This window comes from Tripterygium wilfordii, chromosome 23 (genome assembly GCF_013401445.1).
Source record: "Tripterygium wilfordii isolate XIE 37 chromosome 23, ASM1340144v1, whole genome shotgun sequence".
In the NCBI taxonomy this organism is placed as follows: Eukaryota; Viridiplantae; Streptophyta; class Magnoliopsida; order Celastrales; family Celastraceae; genus Tripterygium; species Tripterygium wilfordii.
This window is the reverse complement of record NC_052254.1, coordinates 6482646-6493400: the sequence shown is the minus strand read 5'-3', so window position 1 is coordinate 6493400 and position 10755 is coordinate 6482646. Positions and strand designations below refer to the sequence as shown.

The 10755-nt window shown below is 38.6% G+C and overlaps 1 protein-coding gene across 1 annotated transcript; it reads left to right on the top strand.

The window, feature by feature from the left end:
- Window positions 1-4400: 4400 nt before the first annotated feature.
- LOC119992749 lies at window positions 4401-5801 on the top strand. Its single transcript, XM_038839542.1, has 2 exons — window positions 4401-4567; window positions 5285-5801. Exons 1-2 carry the CDS (start codon window positions 4401-4403, stop codon window positions 5799-5801), a joined length of 684 nt encoding a protein of 227 aa, XP_038695470.1.
- The last annotated feature ends 4954 nt before the right edge of the window (window positions 5802-10755 follow it).

Below are 10755 nucleotides of genomic sequence, written 5' to 3'. Positions count from 1 at the left end.
AATGCCACTCACAAAATGTGAAAATCTATTTATCTTTAAAAATTCGTAATAAATCTGATTTGCGTGATTTTTGCGCCAAAAATTTTCTTTGTCAATCCCCCATTTATGAAAAATATTTTTATCTTAATTAAAATTTTATTCTCCCCAAATCCCGGTTCACGGTCATCGAGGTCCACTCCACCTCAATTAATGTGTCAAAATACTATGAACAATGCATACTCGGGTCAGGATATTACAGATAGAGCCAAATCCCAATCGATTGGGATTGGATTCCGATCGATCCGGCATTTAAAGCTCAAATTCCATATTGTATTTTCAATCGATCGTAAATATGCCCGATTGATTGGAGTTACTATTGACAGCACATGAATTTTCACCAAAAAGTCCCGAATTCTAGTAGGTTTAAGTCAAAACGACCCCAACTTGTTAGAAAAATGACATAGGAGTTTAAGGAGGTATAAAAGGATAGTTTTTAGGGTTTTAGAGACATTCTCTCCCACTTGGATTGATCTTGGAGGCTAGTGTTTTGGAGCTCTCTAAGAGGAAGTCATTGAAGCTTAGAGAAGAAGGGGTTTCTTCTCTCATCTTTGATCCTGGTTTTTATGATTTGCTTTCATTTGCTTTCATTCTATTATGATGTATCTTGACTCCATTAGTGGCTAGATTCTCTTCCTAGGGACCTAATGTAATCTAACTTTGATAATTCAATAAACTTCGCTTTGATTTCTCCTGATTTCTATCTATTGTTGATTGTATATGGGTGTGTTTTATGCTTTTGGATGTTTGGCCATCATTCAATTGATTCGCTGCCTAGATTGAGACCGAAGGGATATATATAGGATTTGCCTCTTACCATAGACATCATAGGTTTCATGAATCATAGGAATATAGGGGCATGACCTATGCAATCGCTACACAGTTAATCCACAAATCTTAATGGGTATTTGTCTTTTGAACCCGATTGTTAGGAATAACAGGGGCTAGGGATAGAGGCACTTTCGGTGTAACTAGGAATAGAGCATTGGGTAGGATAGGTGTAATATCCTGACCTGATTTTTACACTATTCATAGTTTTATTTTGTCCTGTTGATCGAGGTGGAGTGAACCTCAGTGATTATGAACCGAGATTTGGGAAGAATAAAAATTAAATTAAGATAAAAATCTGGAAATATTTTTCATAAATGGGGGATTTTAAAATAAAATTTTTAGGACGAGAATCACCTTAATCGGAGTTAAATTGAATTAGTTATGATTTTTTTAAAGTTTAATACGTATATATTTTTGTAAAGGTACAATGACATTTCTGTAAAAACTGTAGGGACTACAGTGAACTTTTAAATTATAAACTTAAATACCCAGCTTTTGTATTATTTGTAAATACACCCTCTTCTCTACACTACTCACTCTCTCTCCTATTTCTCTCTCTTATACACGGGTCCTCCGGCGGTCTACTGTTTCTGGCGACAGTGAGCGACACCACCAGTACCAAAAGGAGCGCACAGTTGGCAACAACATAACCCAAGTGGAATCACGTCGATCGGAGTTGTGGTTAGGGAGATATCGGAGTTTGAAGTTTCCGGCGACCGTGGGTTTCTTTGGTCGATCCGGCCGATTCCGGTGACGGTTTGGCTTGATTCAGGTATCTATGAGTTCATCTCTTCGAGCTCTTCAATTTGGTGTATGGCTTCGTCGATTTTGGTGGCCGGATCGCCGGTGACACCATTGGGTTGGGTTAACCCGAGTTGACCAAGTCATGGCGAGTTGACTCGGTTGACTGGTGTTTGACCCGGTTTATACTATTTGACCCGGTTTTACACTATTTAACTCGGTTTGACACTGGTTGACCCGGTTTTACATCGTTTGACCTGGTTTACACTATTTGACCCGGTTTGACACCGATTGACCCGGTTTTACACTGTTTGACCCGGTTCGATACTGTTTGACCATTGACTTTGACAGTTGACCAAACATATTTTCACTAGATTTTTGTATTTTATGTTTTCCGGTGTAGGTGGTGACCACGATTGAGATTCGGAGCGAGTTGACTTTCGGAGTCAGGGGTTAATCAGGGACGCGTGCTTGGTATTGATATTCTGATTTTCAGCTAGGGGTTTCCTTACTCTGTTTTGTGATTCTAGAGTTCCGGTTTCACGGACTCTTATTATATGGTGGTTTTGTCAGTTTCCTGGGGTGGAAATACGGCTTGCTATATGTTTGTTTATATTCTTAGTTGATTATGATTATTGGATTGTTTTTGGGAGTGGAGTGGTTGGTGGTGATTGGAGGTGGTTGATGTAGACTGTGGGGCCCATATAGGAGCCTAACTTATTGGTTATGGATTTACGATGGATGATATATACATAGACCGGGTACGTACCTGTAGACTGACTGAGATGAGGTGCATCACAGGGGACGCTCTCTGATGTAGGCTATGCTATCGGGATCCGATCCTCATCCAGTTTCGGTGTGGACCTGGACTGGGAGACACCCTACGGGGATTAGGGTGGGTCCAGGGGTGGATTATGGATTACGGATTATGTATTATGGATTTTGGATTACTGGTGGCCGGGGTTCATGGTTACAGTGCTTTATAGCCTTATCGGCTACTATATTACCTGATTGGATTGTCGATGATTACTTATTTATTGTATTGCTTATTCTGCATCATATTCCTCGATTTCTTATATTTTTTTGGATATCAGTATTTCCTTTCTACGCCCTACTGAGCTTTATAGCTCACCCCTCTTCTTTATTCCCTTTCAGGTGAGTTCGGTGCGGGAGATGGTGGTCAGTGACGGGTTGCGTGAGCTGATGTGTAGCCTCGAGCCGACACTCTAGTAGGGCATGGATTTTGGCATTGTATTTTGTGTATATTACACGGTTTGGTATCGAGTGGATATATTCCACTGATCCGCTGTTGTATATTTACTCCAGTGGTTATTAGTTTTATTATTATTACATATGTTTATTGGGTTTGATTGTCGGTTTGGGAATTGGTTCGGGGGATGGGGTGTCCCCTACCGGTCACGTTTCTGTGGATATAGGTACACTTCGGTATACCTTAGGAGAGAAGGGCGTGACAATAGGGAAATCAATTGTCAACAATGAGGTAGTTATTTAGCTAATTACAGAGCCAAGGGAGTTGAATCGAATAAAGAATAGTGAAATTAGGTACCCTAGTACTTTTTCATTCTTCAGTTCAATCTTGTTCTTACTTACTCGCTTAATTTAGTTGTTAATCACTTTTTAATACTTGCTTTAGTGTTAGATAAATCAAACCCAAAAAATTCGCTTTCCGATTTTAGTTTGATAATTGCTTAGATTGATACTTAATTGAATTTGCCAAAATCTCTGTGGGACGATTCTTAATTCATACACTTTATTACTTTTGCGGCTAGTACACTTGCTAGTAACAACGCAATAAGTTTTTGGCGCCTTTATCGAGGATTGAGGCAATTTAATTTTTGTGTCAATTTAGTTTATTCTTGTACTAATTTGGTTTTAATTTTTTCTGGAGAAATTCTTTCTTTTGTATGAGCTTTGAGAGGCATACTCTTAGCATGAATTTGGCTAGATTGGATATGGAGATCGAGAGGACCCTTCGTATGCTTAGATGGGAGCAAAATTATAATCCGATTGAAGGTATGAGAGATAACTTGAATCGAAGGAATGGTGTTAAGCCCATTGGGGGCGATGGCTTGAATAAAAGGAATGCTATTGGTGGAGGTGCTAACAATGTAAATGGTGGGAATGGAGCTAATGATACCACTCCTTCTAGTATCTGGTATCCTCCTATCAATTCCACCCATTTTGTGATCAAGCCAGCCATCATTACTATGATCTCTAACTTTGTTGTTTTCCACGGCTTTCCTCATGAAGAGCCAAATGTGCACATTGCTTCATTCTTGCACATTTGTGCTTCATTTGATATTAATGGTTCTTCACGCGATGCAATTCTATTGAGGTTGTTTCCATTTTCTTTGAGGGGTAAAGCTAAAGCATGGTTGATGTCACTCCCTCCCAACTCCATTGCTACATGGGAGGAGCTATCGGAGCAATTTTTGTCTAAATTCTTCCCTCCGTCTAAAGCGGTTCAAATCCGGAATGATATTATGAATTTTTCCCAATTTGATCTTGAATTGCTATATGAAGCTTGGGAAAGGTTCAAATTTATCTTGAGGAGTTGTCCAAATCATGGTCTTGCGGAGTGGATTGTCTATCAAGCTTCCGGATTGATTGTGTCGATGAGGCAAATGCTAGATGCAGTCGCGGGTTGTTCCTTTATGACTAAATCTTAAGAGGAGGCCCAAATTTTGCTTGGCAAGGTTGCCAAGACAAATACTTCTTGGCCATCGGAGAGACTACTACATAGCCAAAGCAATCCAAAAGATGCAGATGTGATGACCATTTTAGCCGCTGTGGCTAAAAAAATTGATGTCTTAATGATGAATTCTCCTCAAGGAGTACATGCGGTTCTAGGATTGTCTATGGTGTCTTGTGATTATTATGGTGCTAGCCATCAAACCAGAGAGTGCATGATTAATACCTCCTCTTCCTCTCAAAGCGAGTAAGCTAATGCTATTGGAGATGGCAACTACAATCGCCCAAGGAATTACCCATACTCAAATTTCTATAATCCGGGGTTTAGGAATCATCCCAACTTCTCTTGGAGCAACAACCAAAATGTGCAAAACCCTCCTCCTTAACAATTTCATCCCTAATAGAAGAAAAAGGACATTGATAAGATGTTTGCCAATATGACCGGAAGCATGGAGACACTCACTAATCGTACTAGCCAATACACGAGCAAGACCGATCAATTCATGGCAAGAACCGATGCCACATTACAAAATCAAGCATCTATTCTTCAAAACCAAGGGGCTTCCATTCGCAACCTTGAGGTGCAAATGTAGCAACTAGCCAATGCATTATCCGCTAGAGAAAAAGATGGACTACTAAGCCAAATGGAGGTGAATCCTAAAGGCAGAGATCATCGTTATGCCATCACTCTCCAAAATGGGAATCTAGTGAAAACTATTGTAGATCTTGATGCTGAAAAGGCGTAAAAACTAAAAAATGCAGAGTTGTATGAAGCTGAGGAATACTAGAGCCCAAGTCCGATCGATCGGACCCTGCCCCCGATTGATCGATGCCTCCCTGAAGCTAAAGTTGAAGTGGTAGAGGCAAAGTCCAATCGATCGGACCCCATCTCGATCGATCGGCCCAATGGAAAAAGTCCAAAAAATTCTAAAAATTTACAAAAAGGCAACAACGTGCAACCCAGACTTGCAGTTGAATTAGATTGGCCTAACAGTTCTCTGCCTGCACCTCCAGTCAAGGCATATGTACCACCTATTCAATTTCCACAAAGGTTGAGGAGTGCCAAAAAGGACAACCAATTTTTTAAGTTCCTTGAGGTATTCAAGAAGTTACAAGCCAATATCCCTTTTGCGAAAGCATTGGAGCAAATGCCTAGCTATGCTGAATTTATGAAGGAAATTTTGTCTAAAAACAGGAGGGTGAAAGACTTTGAGAGTATACAATTGACGGAGGAGTGCAGCGCAATAGTGCAACAAAAGCTTCCGATAAAGCACAGAGACCCAGGAAGTTTCACTATTCCTTGCACAATTGGCTCTACATTGATTGAGCAAACTCTTTGTGACTTAGGTGCAAGTATTAATCTCATGCCACTCTCCATCGCCAAGCACATTGGGTTAGACGAAATTAGTCCAACCACAATGTCTTTGCCAATGGCGGATCGATCCATCAAATATCCTTTTGGCATAATGGAGAATATTTAGGTGAAAGTGGGTGAATTAATGTTTCCAATTGATTTTCTCATCTTAGATATGAAGGCCAACCCTCATACCCCTATTATCTTAGGAAGACCCTTTTTGAGCACCAAAAAAAGCTTTGATTGATGTTAAGAAATGAAAACTTACTTTGAGAGGGGTGGGTGACCAAATGACATTCAAAGTGTTTGGAGCGAGGAAGCAAGCGGAGAATTCTCAATCATGCTTCCTAGTGAACCACATTGACGTGGTCATTCCGAAAAATCTTGTAAAGGAGGCCTTATGTAATCTGGTAGCAACTACTTTAGCCCACGACATCAAGATTGACTATGGATTCCAAGGCTACTACACAAGCTGTAATTGAAGTGCAAAAGCCCCAAGTTGGAGGGCCAAAGAAGAAAAAGATGAAGACGAAGAAGAAGAAGCCGAAGAAAATGAAGAAAAATGACTTTCCTAAGGAGGATGTGGTGATGAAGGATTGTGTTCAATGCATAGCATCTAGACCAACAAATGTCAATCCCAATAAGCCATCAAGGGGAGTCTACAACACAACTCTGAAGGACCCCAGTTGACTTCACATAGGAAAGTCAGGCTGAAGACTCTAAACTAAGCGCTTTTGAGAGGTAACCTAGGTTTTATCTCTCTTTATTTTTGTTCTATTTTCACCTATTCCATGCACCGAGGACGTTGCATAATTTAAGTGTAGGGGTGAGAATCTAGGTTTTTATTTTTAGGTTTCTAAAAAAAATCTTGACAAAAAAAAACTTGACTTCAATGCCTTATGCCATGTCATTTTTGAGTGTATTTGGATGAATTTTGTGATCTTTGATGCATTGGTAGATCTTGCTATGGACATTCTTCCCAATTGAGTTTTCCTATCTTGAAAATTGTTTTGTCCATTATGCATTTGTGAATATGGAGTACTTGTTTATGGGGTATGAAATATGACTTGACCTTGGTCAATTGTGGGTATTTGAGATCAATTTGAGTCTAAGTAGCACTACTTGAGCAAAGAAAAATGAAAAGAAGAAAAAAAATAAAAAAGAGAAAAGGAAAAAGGAAAAAAGTTGAGTTTATGAATAAATGGTTTCTTTCATGAGTTTTCTACTGAGTAATCGGGCCTCTTGTCTAATAAGCAGTGAGTTTCACATAAAAAAGCAGGAAATTAGTGTCAGATTACCTTGGTGGCTAGTTTAAGCTCGTAGCCTTTTTGACTTGAGTAATAAGATCCTTTGGGGTGTCTCAACACCTAATGCCCTAAGTGATATGGATTTAATTGCCAGCGCACAAATCGCACAAGTAATATAGAGATGAGTAAATTATCGTTTCCACTAAGGATGTGTTGACAATAGAAATCAATGTCAAACAACCTATAATTATGCAAATTGGGGAAAAGAATTCGAGATTGGTCTAGTTTTTAAACTAAACTAAAGCAAAAGAACGAAGACAAATCAAACACAAGTATATAATCAAGGATGGAAATCACTAGGGTACTTAACTTCACCTCACCTATCCAATTCAATTCCCTTAGTCCCTTAATCCCTAATTCCTCTCTCTATAATGACAATCGATTTTCCAACCTATTCAATGGTCTATTCCTAGATACATCAAACATATTTTCAATATAAATCCCTGTTATTCCTAACAATCGGATTAATATATCAAAAACCCATTAAGAACTATGAAAATCATTTGACGAGTGCATAAGTCACAAACCTATATTCCTATGGTTCATGCACCCTATGTCATCTATGGCTTGAGGCAAACCCTAGATATCTCCTTCCGGTCTCAATCTAGGCAACAAATCAATTGAATGATGGCCAAACATTCAAAAGCATTAGTCACACCCATAGACAATCAATAGAGAGAGAGAAATCAAGAAATAAGGAAACCAAGTTTATTGAATCTTCAAGGTTTGGTTACATTAAGACCCTAGTAAGAAATCTAGCCACTCATGGAAGCAAAATACATCATTAAACAAAGGAAATCAATCATAGAAACTAGGATAGAAAAGGAGAGAGAAAACCCCCTTGTAGACCCTTTTCTTTTCTAAGCTCCAATGGTGGCTCCAAGCTCTCCAATGGTGATATAATGAAACCCCCTCCAAGAACTCCCCAAAACCCTATTTTATGCCCTTTTATACTTCCCCAAACTCTTATGTCGTTTCCAAAACAAGTTGGGGTCGTTTTGGCTCAAAAACAAGTGAATTCGGAACTTTTTCGCGAAACTGCGCGTGCTGTGAATAGTACCTCCGATCGATCGGAAATAGCCTCTGTCTCCATGAATTCAAGGCTGTTTTGGCAGGTTCGATCGATTGGGAATGGCTCCGATCGATCGAAAATCGGTTCTGGAGTAAAAATCTTCATTTTACACTCTTTTCCTTCCTTTCTTGCCTTGACACCTACAATATACAAATATAACTTTCTTAGGCAATATCAACTCTTAATCAACTCAAAATGAGATGAACTTATGTGTAAAAGATGCATAAGTGTATGTATATATTTGACACATCACTAAGCCAACTGGATTGGGAGTCATTGGTCGAAAACTCATTACATGGGTCGTTTAGAGAGCCTAAAGGGGTTGAGCATTGCACAAGTCACCTTTGAAAGGAAAAGAAAAAAAAGAGGAGAAAGGAAAAAAAAATGTGAATAAGAATGAAGTTTGAATAAATGTTCATTGTATTTGCTTTTTGATTCTTATTGTTCTTGGAAGACTACATGGCCTTTGTTTAGTTCATTATGAAGCCAAACATGCAAGTGCATTCCATTATGTGCATCATTTCATGATATTCTTTGGCATGGTGAATGAGATAAGACTCTTGAAGGATTGCTTTTATTGGTTTGAATGTCCTAATACATGGTTTGTTAGTGTGGATAGGGTTGCAATTGTGAGTTCATTTTATACTCTTGTTGATGACATGAATTTTCACATTGAAGTTGTTTAATGTTTGTGGATATCATTCTTGTAAACCCTCAAGAGACACAACTCCTGCTACTATGGACACCTAGGGGTTTAAAGGCTTGTGGCACATGCTAAGTGCCACTGTGAGTCCTACGAAAGTGGCGTAGATTAGTTTCTTATTTTGCATTCGTGTTAGTTGCTTTATTTTTCTTTTGAGTTTCAATGAAAATCCTTTCTTCATTCTCAATTTGCTCGAGGGCGAGCAAAGGGTAAGTTTAGGGGTATTTTTTGTGCCTATAATTTACATATATTAGGTACCCCTTTACATGTATTTTTTGCCATTTTGAGTGAATTGAGGATTGATATTGCCTAAGTATTTCATTTGTGCACATTTCAGGTGTTCGAGGCATGCATTGAAGAAACGGAGCAAAATCAGGATTGGTTTTCGATCGATCGGACATTTAAAGCTCAAATTCCAGATTGTATTTTTGATCGATCGGGAATATAAGGTTACTATTCACAGCACAACAAATTTCGTGAAAAAGTCCCGAATTCAAGTGGGTTTGAGTCAAAACGACCCCAACTTATTAGAAAAACGACATAGGAGTTTAACGAGGTATAAAAGGGTAGTTTTAGGATTTTAGGGATATTCTCTCCCACTTGGATTGATCTTGGAGGCTAGGGTTTTGGAGCTCTCAAGGAGGAAGCCATTGAAGCTTGGAGAAGAAGGGGGTTTTTCTCTCCTCTTTTATCATGGTTTTTATGGTTTACTTTCATTCTATTATGATGTATCTTGACTCCATGAGTGGTTAGATTCTCTTGCTAGGGACCTAATGTAACCTAACTTTGATGATTCAATTGGCTTTGATTTCTCTTGATTTCTATCTATTGTTGATTGTTTATGTGTGTGCCTAATGCTTTTGGATATTTGCTCATCATTCAATTGAGTCGTTGCCTAGATTGAGACTAGAAGAAGATATATAGGATTTGCCTCTTACCATATACATCATAGGTTGCATGAACCATAGGAATATAGGGGCATGAACTATGCAATCACTACACAGTTAATCCACAAATCTTAATGGGTCTTTGTCTCTTGAACCCAGTTGTTAGGAATAACAGGGGTTAGGGATAGAGACACTTTCAGTGTAACCAGGAATGGAGTATTGGATAGGATAGGGAAACCGATTGTCAACAATGAGATAGTTATTGAGGAAATTACGGAGCCAAAGGAGTTTAATCGGATGAGGGACAGTGAAATTAGGTACCCTAGTACTTTTCATTATTGAGTTCAATCTTGTTCTTACTTACTCGCTTAACTTAGTTGTTAATCACTTTTTAATACTTGCTTTAGTGTTAGATAAATCAAAGCCAAACAATTTGCTTTCCCATTTTAGCGTGATAATTGCTTAGATTGATACTTAATTGAATTTGCCAAAATCTGTGTGGGACGATACTTAACTCATATACTTTATTACTTTTGCGGCTAGTACACTTGCTACTAACAACGCAACAAAGAGCTACTAAGAATGCACAAAGAGAATCTGAAGCGGCAAAAAAAGAGCTTGAGGAGTATAAGAGAATGTCCGATGAGAGAGCAAGGAAAACGGAAGAAGATGTGACTAAGCTTACGCAGGCTTTGATGGGATTTACTAAAAGGGGCAATGGTGATAACCTTTAATATGGTAAGTTTAACTTTATTCCTTTATTATTGGCTTGCCTTGTGAACATTGTCCTATAATATATGTTACTGGTTCGTAGGATCCAAGCCACAAAGGCTTTGTTGCTCAAGTTTGCTTTAAAATTTCTTAGTTGAAATAATCACAAAAGTGGAAATTTTTGGATGAAACTCAATGAACTTGCTTTAAATTTTCTCAGCAATTACTGGACGAGGGCTGAAAGCACTAGCTTGCTGCATGATGAGGTGGAGAACTTAGGCATGCAGGCACACTAAGGTGGAGCATATCAATATTACCTTTTGATTAACATGGGAACAAGCTAGCTAGTTTAGTTTTTTTTATATATGTATGTTTTTGGGATATTATCACTTCTTGAGAAG